Consider the following 17,561-nt stretch of genomic DNA (forward strand, 5'->3'; position numbering starts at 1 on the left):
TGGGATCTGAACCCTCGGACGGGAGCGCCGCTGCGCTTCCCAAGCGGCACACTATCCAGTGTGCCACTGGGCTGGCCCCAATTTTTTTCTTTTGGTATTTTGAATATGTCATCCTATTTTCTTCTTGCCTATAGAGTTTCAGTTGAGAAGTCTGCTATTAGTCTGATGGAGGCTCCCTTATAAGTGACTTGATGCTTTTCTCTCTTGCTGCTTTTAGGATTCTCTCTTTGTCTCTGAGCTTTGCCAATTTGAGTATAATGTGTCTTGGAGAGGATCTTTTTGGATTGAATCTGTTTTGGGGTCTTTTAGCTTCCTGACTCTGAAGGTCTGTGTCTCTCCCCATACCAGGGAAGTTTTCCATTATCATTTCATCGAATAGATTTTCAATTCTTTTACCTTTCTCCTCACCTTCAGGATCGCTCATGATTTGGATGTTTGTGCGCTTAAGATTGTCTGCTAACTCTCTTAGACTTTCTTCATTTAAAAAATTCTTTCCTTTTTTTCTGTCTGCCTGGGTCATTTCATAAAGACCGTCTTTGAGATCAGAGATTCTGTCTTCTGTTTGCTCTAATCTGCTTCTTAAGCTCTCAGTTGTGTTTTTTATGTCATTGAATGAATCCTTCAGTTCCAGGAGTTCTGCTACATTATTTTTTTAGGGTATTAATATTTTTGTAAATTTACTCCTTCATATTGTGGATATTTTTTCATGTTTCATTCTGTTGTCCAACTGAGTCTTCTCTTACCTCATTGAGTTTCCTTAAGATTGTTACTTAGAATTCCTTTTCAGTCACTTCAGAGGTTTCCTGTTCTGTATGGTCTGGTACTTTAGAATTACTGTATTCCTTTGGTAGTGTCATATTTTCTTGGGGTTTTTTTTGTTTGTTTGTTTGTTTTTCTAGTATATCTACATAGATCGCTGTTCATCTGGTAGATCAGGTGCTGCTTCTACTACTCTAGAGGGCACTTTGTGTAGAAAGTCTGCCTCCTCTTTTTCCAGGCTCCTCTCGTGACTCTTCTTGTGTCAGAGCAGTCAGATATGCAGCAGGCCACCTGTATGATGGTTGTGGCTGCTACTGTGGTGACTAGCCATCCTTGCAGCAGTAGAAGCTGTTGTGGTGGCAGTTGTGGACTACTTCTGTAGAAGTGGTGTGGGGCCTTCTGGTTGCAGTATGTGGTGTTGGATCCTGCCCTCTGCATGATTGGGAGAGGGCTGTCCAGGGCTTATACTGCCTGTGCATCCCTAGTTGTGGCTGGTGGTGGGCAGGCTGCCTGGGATTTTTTCACTGTCTGTACATCCCCAGTTATTGGGTGGTGCTGGGTCCTGCCTCATGTATCTGTTTTCTTAACCCTTTTTTATTATATACTACTGTAGTTTTTATGCTAATTAGGAAAATTTTTGTTGTATTCTAGCATTTACCTTTATGGTTATAGTACAGTTTATTTACACAATATTTATTCCTTCTACTACTCGATCCATCAACTTTAAAAAATATCCTAACTGTATGCTTTTTATATCATCAAGGCATACTACATTTACATACTACATTTACGTCACTTGTCACATCTATCCCAACCTTTCATTTAGTCTTAGTTTTGTAGTTAAATATATTCAGTGTTTTCCACCAGTCCATTTGCTGAAATTTCTCTAGACATCTTTTGATTGGCTGACTTGTTCTCTAGAAGTTTCCTCAAAATAGACTTGTGCAAACAATGTCTTCCCAAGTTCTACCTTGTTCAGAATTGGCCATTTTTTCTTTAAGTTTCTTATACTATAGTATTGCCATTGAATATTATTATGAAGACGTCTATTGCCAGCTTTATATTTTTTTCTTTATGTATAAGTAGCTTTATATTTTGTTCTGGTCTTTAGATTATTCTTTCTCTAGTTTTAAAGTCACTTTATTAGGGCATATCTCAGTTCTGACCATTTTGGTTCATCTTTTCTTGATATATGTATTCTCTTTGAGGATGTAGAATGTATTAGTCCATTTTCTGTTGCTTATAACAGAATACCTGAAATTGGGTAATTTATAAAGAAATGAAATTTACTTCTTACACTTTTGGAGGCTGGGTAGTCAAAGGTCTAGGGAAAATATCTGGTGAGGGTCTCCTCCTGGGTGGGAACTCTTTACAGGGTCCCATGGTGACCAGAGTGTCACATGGTGAGACTGGGCTGAGCAAGAGAGCTAAACTTTTCACTTGTTTTCCTTTAAAAGCCATAAGAACCATGCCCATTACTCCATGAAAGGATCAATCCATTCACGAAGGCACAGCCCTCACAATCTAATCACCTCTTATAGACCCCACCTTTCAAATACCATAATTGGACTTCCCACCCTCTTAACACTATTATAGTGGGGATCAAGTTTCCAAGATATGAACTTTCGGGGGACACATTTAACCCATACCAGAGAGTAAAGTTTTTATTTCCAGAAATATTTTTGTTTTTTTCTTTTGATAAAGTTGAAAATACAGGAAAGTATAGAGAAGAGGATAACAAGTGTCCCAGTACTCACCACCCAGAATTGACTATTGTTAATATTTTGACATATTTTTACTTTTTTGATGAAAGAGATGAACCATTTTAAAGTACCAGTTCTCTTTGTTCCCAGTTCTCAGTTTCCTTTCTCAGAAGCAACTACAGTCATGAATTCAATGTACGTCCTTCTAGTTCATTTTTAAAACATTTTTTGTAAACATTTATGAATCTGTATTTTAAAAAGTGTTTATTTTCATAGGTAGTATTCTTTACATTTTGCTCTGCAACTTTCATTAACATTGATTTTGAGATTTATCCTTGGTAAGTCTATATATAATATAGTTCTGTTTCTTTTTAACTGTTGTGTAATATTACATGTTTTGAATTTACCACATTTTATTTAACTTTTTCCTACCAATGGTCAATTAGATTGTTTCCATTTTTTGCTTTCTGACATAGTGGCAAGGTATATTTCCATACGTGTTTCTCCATGTATAAGAGTTTCTCAAGGATTTGTACCTAGAAGTAAAACTGCTAGAATGTAGAAGTGCATGTTTTTATTTATACATAGTCAAATTATTCTCGGAAATGATCATATCAGTGACTGAGAGTTCCTTCTCCTTACTCTGTTGACATTCCCCAACTTATGTTTTTGATATTTTTCTTAAATTGTCTAACTTAAATCTTTGTGTATAATGTAAGGAAAATGCTCTCATGGTGGTTTTAATTTACTAGTGATATTGAACATCTTTCCAGGAATGCACTGTCCATGAAGTTTTTCTTTTCTGTGAATTATCTGTTCATATTCTAACCCATTTTGGGGGACCTTTATATATTCACTATATATTTTCTAAAATTTGTATCTTGGTCGTCTTTTCCCAGACTTTCCTGTGACTTTTAACTTTGTTGTGTCTTCTCCTGCACAGAAGTTTTTAATATTAATGTCAAATTCATTCATCTTTTTTATTATAGTTTGTGATTTATTACAGTCTTGTTTACTAAACCTCCCTTAACTGGGCCATAAAAATATTCTCCTATATTATTTTTAAGGTGTTACAGTTTTGTTTTTCTCTCTTAGACCTGTAATCCATGTGGAAATTAATTTTAAAATATGATTTGTGAGGGTTTTTTTCACATGGAATTTTTCCAATATCATTTATTGATTAATCCATTTCTTCACCGTTGGTTATAATGCCTCCCCCATGATATGCCAAGTTCTTATTTTTTCATGAAGTTTATTTCTTTTTATTTCCTCTTTTTTGTTTCATATGTATATTTCTAAGCCAATGCTACACTGTTTTCCTTACTATATAGCTTTATTTTCCTTTAGATGTTCTCACTGATTATTGTTGGTGTATATAAAAGGTATTAATTTGTATATATTTATCATTTATCTAGCCAGCTTATTGTACTGTTTCATCCTAGCATTTTTCAACAATTCTGAGTTTATTAGTCAGGGTAAGCTAATTGCTTTAAAAAAATCTTAGTGAATAAAAATAGTAAAGAGTATTTCTTATACAGGTCGTAGTCCAGTATGAGGTTATCTTGGGCCACTGCTGCATGCTGTCATTCAGGTAGACAACCTTGTCTCTAGAGCCTTGGGGTCTCTTACTAGATCCTTTGAGTCCAGTGAGAGAGAGAGACACAGAGAGAGAGCGAGAAGATTGAGAGACACACACCAGTAAAGAGTATTTCTTATACAGGTCGTAGTCCAGTATGAGGTTATCTTGGGCCACTGCTGCGTGCTGTCATTCAGGTAGACAACCTTGTCTCTAGAGCCTTGGGGTCTCTTACTAGATCCTTTGAGTCCAGTGAGAGAGAGAGACACAGAGAGAAAGAGAGCGAGAAGATTGAGAGACACACACTCATACACGCACACACAGAAAGATAAAAGTTGGATGGAGGATTTCTCAGGACATTTTTAATGGGCCAAACTGGAAGTGGCATTTGTGGCACATATTACTTCTGATTTGATGGAACTCAGTCACATGGCTGAAAGGGAGGTTGAGAGATGCAGTCTCCTATGTACCTAGGAGGAAAAGGCAAACTATTTGCTATAGGTAGTTTCCTTTTTAGCATTTATGTGTCCCTTTATCTTTTCTCCTTTTTAATTTTATTATATAAACCACTGTTTCCATATCTGTGTCTAACACAATTTCAATCAGTTTTTTTTCCTGACATCATGAAACTGTTTCAAGTGTTTCACATTAAATGTGCCCATTTTCTTCTATTCCTAGCTTTATGTATGTATGAATGTAGGTATGTATATACAGTCATGTGTCCCTTCCCAACACTACACGTTCTGAGAAAGGTATACTTGAGTAATTTCATCATAGTGCAGCATCACAGAGTGTAGTTACACAAACCTGTATGAATTTCCCCTAAGCAAGTGTGGTCAGGATGAAGTGATGGTGAGAGGGGGTTCGTGTGCCTCTTCACTCTGTTCTCTGCATCCTATGAGTTTTTAATATTTTAAGTGTGTTTCTCTTGGCATTCTCTCTTGATGTTTCCCACAATGATAGAGAATTTTACAAGTCACCCTGGTTGAGTCCTTTCACAGAGATTTTGATGGAAGGAAGGCATTAAATGCAAGGGTTTAGGTCATATTATTGCTTCCAGAAATTTCTTTTTTTCTTCAGAATTTTCCTTTTATTGTTGATCATTTTTTTCATGTGTTTTAAAAAATAATTTTCTAAGTTCAGAAAATTTTTATGGAATTCTGATTGAAATTGACCGGATATAAATTAGCTTGGGGTAATAAAGTATGCATGTATATTTTTTCTTTTGATGCAGTTCTATCTTACATTTGTTAATTTAAATCATTTAAAAAATAGTTTTATTACATTTTATAGGACCTTTCTGGTATTCCTGCAAACCATATTCCCTTCTATCTTCCCATTACTTATATATGTCAGTTGTAATCTCCGCTCACTGCCTTTATTTCAATTCTTTCCCACTGTCTTATGACTTGCAATCTGCCTTTTACCACTCTAGTTTGACTTAATTCAGGTGCCTTTCTTCATTTTCATATTCCTCAGCTTACTGAGATTTATAAAATAGTTCCGACCACTATCCTTTTTCTCTTTTCAAAGCTCAGTTATGATTTTCTCTCCCTTTAACTGAACTCTGTCCCTGTTTTTCTGTCTTTTTCTCATTTAGCCATAAGATCTTAGTTGTATTAACTTGGATCTCTATCTGTTACCGAGACCCCCCACAGGTCTGTTTGCTCACCAGTTAATAGCCAATAATTGAGACAAGTGTTGGTGTAAGGAAAGGTAGCTTTTAATCAGGGAGCCAGCAGCCTGGGAGATGGTGGACTTATGTCCTCAAAGACCATCTCCACTTTTCCCAGACTTGCCAAAGGGTTTTGTAGGGATGGGTGGTAGGGGGCTGATTAATGGTGATCTAAGCAGGAACATACAGGCATAATCATAAAATTGCAGATAAACACCAAAGAACTTCCCAGGTGGGAGCTGATTCATGGTGACCATCCTCCATGGGTCAAGTCATGGATTCAGTTCCTGTTAATCTAAAAAAAAAAATCTAGTTAGTAAGCTAGTAAAGAATGGCCATCTGGGTTAATAATTTCTTCTATAATTATTCTGTATACAATGTGAGCAGGAGTCAGTATGTTCTAGCAATCATGTGAACAAGAGTCATTGTATTCTAATGTCCAGCTGCAAGCTATGTAGTTTGGGTTACAAGAGTGGGGGGAAAAAACTTTTAAATTTGAAAGTTTAACAAAATGGAGTCACTTCTGTTCAGGCTGTTACAGTGCTGTCTAATAGAACTTTCTGTAGTGATGGAAATAGTCTATGGCTGTGCTTTCCAATGCAGTAGCCACTAGCCACATTTGGCTTTGAGCTCTTGAAATATGGCTAGTGTGATTAAGGAACTAAATTTTTTAAAATTTTATTTTCATTAATTTATATTTAAATTGCCATATATAGTTTAGTAGCAACCATAGTGGATAGCATAGCTCTATATAGACTTTTAAAGAAGGAGATCCAATCTATAAGTCTGTGCGTCATTGGCCAGGCTATACATTGGAACATATTGTGAACATTAGCAGTGAACCTCTTCCTTCTTCTTAAGATTTCACATAGGTCCCAGACCTTTTCCCCCAGACTTCCTACTAGAACCATCTGGGTTTCATGCCAGTAATATAATAATGACTTACTTTGTCAGTATATCTATTAGTTTGTCTATTGCCCACCAGTTCAGCATGTGGGAGACTAGGTCCACTGATTAGTAAGACCTTTTCCTTTTCCAACATCATACATCAGCCTACATACTATACAGTTCCAACTGGATTCCAAAGTTGATTATACTCTGACTTCTAACTTCCATCTACTTACAGAGTATAAACAGCTGGAAAATACATATTGCTAATAGCTAACATATTGCCTGGATACATTTTAACCCCAACGAGTTTACCTTTTCTATTTTTTGTCTTGCCACTTGACAATTAGGCTATTTCAGAATCCCTGTTCAGACATAGATGTAATAATATCTGAGCCTACTAGTGGTGTGGGTGCAAGAATTATTTAATAAGGATAGATGAATTAATTTTATTTTATAAGTACCACCAAATATCTATAATAAGCCAGACACTGCTAGGTATGTTATAAATGTATTATCTCTTATTCTCATACTGTACTTGCAAAGTAACCTCATTTTGCCAAATAAGAAACTGAGGCTCAAGAGGTAGGTTAATCAGCTTGTTAAAGATAGAACACCTGGCTAGCTACATGTGGAGTTAGGATTCAAATCCACCTTTGTCTGACCCCAAAGCCTGTGTTTCCACTGTACTACATGGTTGCCCATTTACGTCTCTTCTGCTTTGCATGAACCATAATTTCCTTTCCTCCCTCAATCAGTTACTGATGTAGGTGAATTCCCTTCTTTTTTTTGCTGAATGCCATTATAATACCATTGACTTCTAAGTATTTCTCTACTCCAATCATAGTGAATATGTCTTCCACACATACAATACTTATTTCCTGCTCTATGCTTTTCCCAGGCTACCTGCCGCACGATGTAGAATTCCTTCCCCTACAGTATTCATCTGCCATGTTTTTATTTGTTTATTTAATAAGAAAGTAGTTGGAGCTCCAGGCACACCAGAATCCCTCATGTTGGAAACTATCTGTAGTCTTCTCCCATCAGGCTTCTTTTACTCAGCATTACATTAGGCATACCTGCCGTTTGCCTGGAGTAGAGAAAAGATTTATTTTTGTTAAGAGGGAATATAGGGGCCCTGGTGATGGATACAAAAGAGGAGGGCTGGGAGAGTGGGTGAGGAGCAGAAGTAGTTGGGTTTCTGGGGAAAGAATGAACACAGTACGGACCTAACAGAGGATAAGTGAACAAAGCCCTCTCAGACCTGGGTTTAGATAGGGGCTCAAATAAGAGAAAACCCAAGGCTGTGTATAAGAGGGGCTGATAGGGATGGAGGCTTTCCTTGAGTGGAGGGTACATTGGAAAGAAGAAAGATACAGATGCATATTCTGTCCTTTGCTTTTCAATTTTGTGCTGGAGGCAAATTTTCTTTTCAACAGATAGGAAGCTTTTTGGTAAACACTATACATAATTAACCCCCAAATGCTAACATGCACAGTTCTAAAATAATCCCTAACCACATCCAAACATGAAAATGCCTCTGTTACTGAAATATTCACTATATTTTGGAAACCTCATCATAGTCTTGAAAACCAAGCTCATGTTTTCCAGAAATTATTTCTTTTTTCTTATAGGGGCCCTGGTGATGGATACAAAAGAGGAGGGCTGGGAGAGTGGGTGAGGAGCAGAAGTAGTTGGGTTTCTGGGGAAAGAATGAACACAGTACGGACCTAACAGAGGATAAGTGAACAAAGCCCTCTCAGACCTGGGTTTAGATAGGGGCTCAAATAAGAGAAAACCCAAGGCTGTGTATAAGAGGGGCTGATAGGGATGGAGGCTTTCCTTGAGTGGAGGGTACATTGGAAAGAAGAAAGATACAGATGCATATTCTGTCCTTTGCTTTTCAATTTTGTGCTGGAGGCAAATTTTCTTTTCAACAGATAGGAAGCTTTTTGGTAAACACTATACATAATTAACCCCCAAATGCTAACATGCACAGTTCTAAAATAATCCCTAACCACATCCAAACATGAAAATGCCTCTGTTACTGAAATATTCACTATATTTTGGAAACCTCATCATAGTCTTGAAAACCAAGCTCATGTTTTCCAGAAATTATTTCTTAACTAAGCTAATGAGTTTTGATTTCTTTTTTTCTGACATTTATACTACTAATAATCTATATCATATTAGCTAGTCCTTCATTTTCTGCTATATCAAATCATTATACATACAGGTTTTATCTCTCTTCTTAGAGTTTAAAAAATGGGAAAAGGATATTGTCTCAGACTTTTTCCTCCTCTGCTAGGTGCTGGGCACATAATAGTAACTTCTGTATATTTTAATATATTGGCTGATTATTATGGTGTGACATTAAAAGGACTTTCTCATTTTTGTTTTTGAGATTATCTTTTAAAAATAGGGTTTTTTTCACCTTACCCAAATAATATTCTTTCTTGAAAGTATCAAGTGTCTGCTCTATAGGAATCATTTTTCTCTCAGTGATGTGAAAAGCTAACCTCCAGATTTCTTCTAGGCACTGAGAAAAAAAAAATGATTTTTCCTCAGCCCTCATAAAATCTTAGAAATTTCTGAACATTAGTGGAAAAAATTATTATAAGATTAATCTGGTAGCATTCATTTGTTCAACAACATGTTGCAATTGGCCTAAGCTTTAGATGCAACAGTAAGAAGAAAAAGGAGCAAACATCAGTTCCTATCCTCATGGAGCTTTCAGTGCAGGATGGACTGGAGGCTTTAAAGACTAGAGGCAGGGAAACTGATTATGATCTAATCAGTCATCCACAATTTATTATCTTCTTGGCATTTAGCTCTGTCTGCCTCTTTAGGCCCTACATTTTACCTTTTTCCCCTACTACTTCTTCCCCATCACCGGCACATATACCTTCCTCTCTCAGCTCTCTCTAGTCTTCGTGCTTCCCTTGTATTTTGTTCATATTGCATAGCCATATTTGGGAGATGTTAGAACCATGTGCTCTCTCCCCTTGCTCCCCACAGTTAAATTTTTTAATTTCTTCTATAACAGTTTTCTTTCTCCTAGCAAAGGAAAAAAGGAGCCATTTACTTTCTTGATATTTTTCAGACTGGGAGTCTTGGTGTGAAATTAAGGAATTATCTCCAAAATGGTTCATTGATAAAGAAGAAATATCCCAGAGGATGGTAATGGAAAGGCTTGCAAGTCATGGCCTTGAATGCTCCAGTTTCAGAGAAGCCTGGAAATACGAGGATGAATTTGAGCAGAATCAGGGAAATAAGGAGGTGCATTTCAGGCAAGTGACAACTGTTAAGGAAATCTCTACTGGGAAAAGAGACAATGAATACAATAATTCTGGGAGAAGCATTCCACTGAAATCAGTACTTTTAACACAACAGAGAATTCCCACACTACAGCAAGTACACAAATTTGATATTTATGATAAAATCTTTCCCCCAAATTCAGTTATAATTGAGTATAAAAGAATCCATGCTGAGAAGGAATCTTTGATAGGTAATGAATGTGAAGAATTCAACCAGAGTACACATTTTAGTAAAGATACAGGAATTTCTTCTGGTGAGAAACCTTATGAAAGTAATGATTTTTCAAATCTCTTAAGTTTCCACTCATTACTTACTCAACATCAGACCACTCATTTTGGAAAATTACCCCATGGGTATGATGAATGTGGTGACGCCTTTAGCTGTTATTCATTCTTTACTCAACCTCAGAGAATTCACAATGGAGAGAAATCATATGCATGCAATGACTGTCGAAAAGTCTTTAGCCATGGTTTCTTTCTAACTGAACATCAGAGAACTCATATTGGAGAGAAACCGTATGAATGTAAGGAATGTAACAAAGCCTTCAGACAGAGTGCACACCTTACTCAACATCAGAGGATCCACACTGGAGAGAAACCCTTTGCATGCAATGAATGTGGGAAGGCCTTTAGCCGTTATGCTTTCCTTGTTGAACATCAGAGAATTCACACAGGAGAGAAACCATATGAATGTAAGGAATGTAACAAAGCCTTCAGACAGAGCGCACATCTTAATCAACATCAGAGGATTCACACTGGAGAGAAACCCTACGAATGTAACCAGTGTGGAAAAGCCTTCAGCAGACGCATAGCTCTTACTCTGCATCTAAGAATTCACACAGGAGAGAAACCCTTCAAATGTAATGAATGTGGGAAGACCTTTGGCTATCGCTCACACCTTAATCAACATCAGAGAATTCATACCGGAGAAAAGCCCTATGAGTGCATTAAATGTGGGAAGTTCTTTAGAACTGATTCACAACTTAATCGACATCATAGAATTCATACTGGAGAGAGACCATTTGAATGCAGTAAATGTGGAAAAGCCTTCAGTGATGCTTTAGTTCTAATTCACCATAAGAGAAGTCATGCAGGAGAGAAACCCTATGAATGTAACAAATGTGGGAAGGCCTTCAGCTGTGGCTCATACCTTAGTCAACATCAGAGAATTCATACTGGAGAGAAACCCTATGAATGTAATGAATGTGGGAAAGCTTTCCATCAGATTTTATCCCTTAGGTTACACCAGAGAATTCATGGTGGAGAAAAACCCTATAAATGTAATGAATGCGGGAATAATTTTAGCTGTGTCTCAGCTCTTAGACGGCATCAGAGAATTCATAATAGAGAAACCCTCTGATTATAACCAGTATAGGAAAGAGACCATTTAGTTGACACTCAGTCCTTATTGGATATAAGTGAATTCTTTGTGGTTAGTAATTCTATGAATGTAGTGCATATGGAAAAGCCCTCAGTTCATGAGCATACATTATTTGAAATAGCCCGAGTAGCAGTCATCTATTACTTTTTGATCTGTTCTATACCCCACTATGTCACCCTCAATGCATATGATTCTGATGAAATTTAATCAGGACAACAATGAATTTGTCACAGGCTGGCCAATTGTTTTCTCCAACCTAGTGATTAATAAGGGATTGGCAAATGGCCCTGTCTGGACCAGTAGAGCCCTTTGGGGGTATTGTTATGGATAGTAAGAAAGATGATCTTCTCCCACCCCCTGGAATTGCAAGTTTCAAAGATTCAATAAGGTTAAAAAGGTTAACTCACGAGTAGCCTTTTTGCCACTCCATAAGGAAAGACTTCTCAAGTTGAAATCCAACACAGAGGAAACTGGAGATGAGAGAAAGAAATCTGATGACATTGTTTGATCTGGATCCTGTCATGCCTGGTGTCTACACCATCTTTTACTTTTTTATTTTTGTAATCCAATAAATTTCATTTTTTTGCTTAAGTCGAATTAGATTTTTGCCTCTTGGAATTCCGGTACTGACTCACATACCCTATGTTTGCTATACATGTGAGAAAGCCTTAATCTCTTATGTGGCATAATTATTTATCACAAGGAAAAAACATTATGATGGAACAAGTATATGAAACTTGAATACACAGCCATCATAAAGCTGAGAGAATTGTTATATTTTATTTGTTGATAAAATTAATTTAGTCATTATTAGTGTGTTTCACAATAAGGATGAATATTTTGAAATTCACCTAGTCAAATTCCTTAACAGGCTTTCCCTTAAGGAGTTAAAATCCTTTGTGCCAGTGACTCCGCACAGGCGTATAAAGAGAGAATGGAAAGCTGACAGAATAACGGATTCATCAGTTTAATGAATGTTCTTCATCCTAAAAGAACGATTTGATTTTCTTCTTTTAGTATGGGTTTAAACATATTGTGTGGCAGAATATAATAATTGTAAACGAGGTCTTATTTTGTAGGTGGGCAGTAAATTTGGTTTAAGGAGTTTGTGAGTAATGTCTTTGGAACTAGGGATATCAGACAAAGACATTGCTGGCAGACAGAAAGAATGAGCCGTTTTCAACTAATGGTTAAAGTAAAGCAGTTGATGCCTAAAATTTTGGAGAATAAATCATTATTCTTCAGAGTAATGATGCAGATGAGGGTGTGGGGCAATATATTCCTATATTATCTCAATGGGTGTTTGGAGGTAAACTTTGGTTATAGGGGAACTTAGCTATCTTGAACAGTTAGAACCAGTTAGAATCTTGGGTGTTGACTGAACAGTGTATAAAAACAGTTCAGAACAAATGAATTAGGAAAAAATGAAGGATTTGTAAATGTGAATGGAGCAAAACAATGACTACTACTTTCATAACTTGTTTAGCAGTCAATTTATATTTATATCTAATAAAAATCTGAAAATTATTTTTTAAAATATTAAGACAAATTCCCTTAAACAACTTAAACAACAGATTTAGTATAACTCAATACTTCAAACACGAATATAATGATTATAAAACATTGTCAAACTTATATTACATCTAATCTAAAATGTATTAATATCATAAGCTTAACTCATGTCATTTTTTTTTCTTGTATGTCCTAGAAGTACAGGAATACTTGTTTTAATAATTTCTAAGTATTGAGTAATAACTTATTTCAGAAAGTTTCCCAGTCCTAAACTTACCAGTCCTAAAGAAGAATAATGATTCAACTGGTGAAGACCGGTAGAGAGCCTGAGACCAGTTATTCACTAATTGATTTTTGACCTAAGTGTGGCACCTGATTTTTTTCCTCCAAGGTGACATAAACCCAAGCCACTGGTTGATTCTGTTTTTACAGTTAAATTTCACTTGTAATGTTGATAAAATCTTTTATATCCATGCCTTTTGCATACATGTTTATATTTTGCGATCTGATGTTTTCCTCACAGTGAGGTACTAAATTTTGTTTGTCTTTACAAGTATACACCCCCTTATCTTGTTGTGATATATTGACCTGATCTGTTTGAATTATTGAAAATTTATGCTCTGTTAGTATGTGATTGTTATTAGGATCATCTAGGGATTTGTGCTTATGTGTATGTGCATGCATCTAAAGAAGATATGTATTTCATTTAAAATTTTTGTATTAAGTGCCTACCGTGTGCCAGGCTTTGTTCTAATCTGGACAATGAAGATGCAGTAGTGAACTAAATAAACAAAAAATCCCTGTCTTCATAGATCTAATTTCTAATGAGGAAGACAGACAATAAAAAAGATATATAGTAAAATATGTAAAATGTAAGAGAATAAATTCTAAGGAGAAAAAGATGAAGGGAGGGATGGTGGGTGAGGGAAGGCTGACTTTTGAGTAAAGACCTGAGAAATGAGATCGATTTTACTATCTGGGCTTTGTTCTAATCTGGACAATGAAGATGCAGTAGTGAACTAAATAAACAAAAAATCCCTGCCTTCATAGATCTAATTTCTAATGAGGAAGGCAGACAATAAAAAAGATATATAGTAAAATATGTAAAATGTAAGAGAATAAATTCTAAGGAGAAAAAGATGAAGGGAAGGATGGTGGGTGAGGAAAGGCTGACTTTTGAGTAAAGACCTGAGAAATGAGATCGATTTTACTATCTCTCCATCCATCTATCCACCTATCCATCTATCCAACCATACCTCTACATGACATATGTACACACACATATAGACATATTTATATGCCTTATGTATCTAATGGAAAGGAAATTCATATTCTTATATATATTAATATCGTTATGAATATATGTATATATTTACACTTTGTACTTACTAAATTCATTCCCATATTTTATTATGCCTCTTTATTTGTACACTGCATTTTAACATTTTTTCTTTGGCGTCAGGTGGATTTATGGCCTTTTACAATCTTGACATTTCAATTAATTATATTGTATGTAATTTTGATGCTAAATTGTTAGAACTTAGTCACCAGGGGTCACTGTAAGCCAACTCCTTGTTCCCTTCAGCACTGCCCTGACATCTTTGCAAGCAACCTTACTTTCTGGCAATAACAGACTGTTCCAGACCCATCCTGAATGTTTCCTGCCCAAAGTCATGAAGTTAGCTACCTTCCAAATAATTTAGGTAGGGAGAAAACAGGCTTATATATTCACAAGGGGACAAAAAAGTCAGAAATAGGAGTTTCCCCTTTAAGAAAGGAAATTTTTCTCAGTCAAAGTTTTTGCTAGCTAGACTTTGAGGCATAAGAATAAGTCTAAAGTAAGTTTGTATTTTCTTTAGACACTTTTCTATATAGTTCCTGTTACCAAGAAGAAAAAGATGGCCCAACTTCACAGTAGAGCTCACTTTAATAAGAAGTATATATTAATTACCATTATAAAATTTGAAGTTGTTTCAGGACTTGTGAAAATTGTTTCAATAATAAGAAAAAAAAAAAAAAATGACCATTTGAAAGTTGGTGATATTAGATTGCCTCAATTGGTGTAAATGAGTTTAAAGGAAATGTGGCTAAGTTTCTTCAGATACATTACCTTTATGCTCTTCTACAGGGAGTTTTCTTTCTTTTTAAAAGTATTGCAGCTTTTCCTAAGAAAACAATGCAAAACTTTGTGTGGTTTATTATTTTCCACAGAGTTCTGGTCCCTTTTAGTAGTTACTGTATTTGGATGATAGGACTACACATAAATTTTGGGCAAAATCGCTGCCATTGTGATTGAGCCCCTTTTAGAGACAGCCGGAAAAATGCTTCCTTTATAGAACATGGTTTCATACTGATTTCTAGTTCATACTGATTTCTAGTTCATGCTTAGCATAATAATTTGCTATACCCTGCTAAGATTTTCTACTTATTCACAAAGCTCAAGAAAAGGACATAATAGATTGGATGATGAGAAAAGTAGATTTCTTAAAGCCATGAGGTAAGGGTACTTCAGTGACAGGGGAATGTCACCTTCCTGGTCAGCTTTCTTAGAGGCATTTGCCTTGTAAATCCTTGCATATTCTTCCAGAAGGAGCACTGTAAGTATCTGCTCCTTTGATTATTGGGACAAGTATGAATTTTGGAGTTAGACAGACCTACATGTGGATGTTAACTCTTTAAGTTGGGAGAATTGAAAGAGTGATTGTACTTCTTTCAGGCTCAGTTTAGTCATCTGTAAAACTGGAATAATAATTTTAGCCTTTGAAGTTTTTCTGAGGATTACTTGAAAGAATGTAGTATATGTAACCAATTAACATAGGAGTTATTAATGATGAAATGATACACAGGAAATCGAATTGCATGCCTTAGAGACAGCTGCTTATGGGAGATAGAATTGTAAAGTCAAGCCCCTGTGTCCTTTCTCTCAGCATGTGGGTTGAGTCCCCAACCAGCAGTGGCCTCAGCCCTTCTTTCTGATTCTGGAGTGCAAACTGCAGCTCCCGAGTCTCTCAGAGCTCCCTCTGGATATTTTAGGATGTTAGGACTCTGCCTTTTATTAACAGAGGCCAGGAGTCCCCAACCAGCAGTGGCCTCAGCCCTTCTTTCTGATTCTGGAGTGCAAACTGCAGCTCCGGAGTCTCTCAGAGCTCCCTCTGGATATTTTAGGATGTTAGGACTCTGCCTTTTATTAACAGAGGCCAGGAAAGGAAAAAGAAGGGCATGGATCTTGTTTTTTTCTTTTTCGTTTTGCATTGATCTTTTTGGATCTCAATTCATAGTACATTATCAAAATAATTTAGTGCAACACTCCTTTTCTGGTTTGTTTTCTCCCACATCATCCCCAATTCCTATTCTTGCCCATAGGCATGTGCACAGGTATGTTTAATATGCATCCTTAAATGTGTGTGTATCCCTTATCAAATAGGTCAAATGTTGTGTTTTTGAAACTTACGTTAATGGTATTATTATATATATATACATTTTTTTTCTACTCAGAACTGGTTTTTAGATCTATGTTCCTCTGTGCACTGTGCTCTAATGCTATTTATTACTTACATATTTACTACATTTTACTTATCCATTCCTGTAGTGATGAATACAACTCCTGGCTGCCATAAAGAATATCCTAGCATGTGTCCCCTTGAACTGAACTGGATTAGAACATTTACCTAGGAACCAGCTAGTGGGAGAAAGCGTTTTTTATACAGTTAATTTTACTAGGAACAACCAGATCGATTTCTAGAATGGCTGCAACTGTTTACATTCTCACCAGCAGCACCTCTTCTACATCCTTGCAAACATTTGATATTCTTCCTGGATGTTTTAGTTTGCATTATTACTGACTACTGGTGAGCTGGAGTGTATCTCCATTTATTTCTCAGTAATTTGGACTCCTTCTATGAAGTGTTTTTTCTTACCCTGCTTATCCATTATCAAATAGGTAATCAAATCCATTCATAAAAGTTTAGTTAAAATTTACTTGTAAATCCATCTAGACTTGAGGCTTTTTAAAAATCTTTTTGAAGGGATGGCTCTATATACCATTTCAGTTTATCAGGTTTATTCAAATGTATTTATTTTGTTTAGGTTGTCAAATTTGTTTACAAATAGTCATTTATAAAATTATTTTATTATTATTCTAACTTCACAGTTTCTTTTCTTGTTTTCATCTTTGCTCTTTTTTTACATAGACCTTGACAGAGGTTTATGTAACTTACTGACCATAAATCTTTTCAAACCCCATCTCATGGTTTTGTTATCCTTTTATTTTTTCATAATTCTCTATTTTGTTGATTTCTGCCTTTTATGTTTATAATTTCATTCTTTTTTGTTTCTTTTAGTGCACTCTATTCCTCTTATTTTACATTTTCAAATTGAGAATTTGGTTTTTTGTTTTACCTGATAAGTGTATTTAATACTATAAATTTCCCTGTAAATACTATATAAGTTGTGTCCTACAGTTTTGGCATGTAGTGTTTTCATTATTATTCAATTTTACATGTTTTGTACCTTAGATGTTCTTTAATTCAAAAGTCTTGGCTCTCTTTTCATTATTTGTTTTTAATGCTATTGCATTACAGTCAGATGTTTATATTGATTCTTTGGAATTGAATGAGAAGAGACTTTCTTTATAGCTTCATATGTGATCAATTTTCATAACTGTTAATGTATATTCAAAACTGTATTTTGAGCTCTGTTGGGCCACATTACGGTGCACTTCCACCATGAGGAACTTTCCCGTATCTAGTTT

General features: G+C 35.8%; 1 protein-coding gene across 2 annotated transcripts in view; it reads left to right on the plus strand.

Moving 5' to 3' along the window:
* Nucleotides 1-13,675, plus strand: part of LOC103602266 (zinc finger protein 527) — a 26,078-nt gene extending 12,403 nt beyond the window's left edge. For both annotated transcript variants that reach the window (XM_008586682.1, XM_008586681.1), the window contains one exon: nt 9,705-13,675. In XM_008586682.1, coding sequence (XP_008584904.1) covers nt 9,705-11,278 — 1,574 coding nt within the window. In that variant the 3' untranslated portion in view covers nt 11,279-13,675. The remainder of the gene's footprint in view (nt 1-9,704) is intronic.
* Nucleotides 13,676-17,561: the final 3,886 nt, after the last annotated feature.

The sequence above is a fragment of the Galeopterus variegatus genome, unplaced genomic scaffold (genome assembly GCF_000696425.1).
Source record: "Galeopterus variegatus unplaced genomic scaffold, G_variegatus-3.0.2 Scaffold4076, whole genome shotgun sequence".
Classification (NCBI taxonomy): Eukaryota; Metazoa; Chordata; class Mammalia; order Dermoptera; family Cynocephalidae; genus Galeopterus; species Galeopterus variegatus.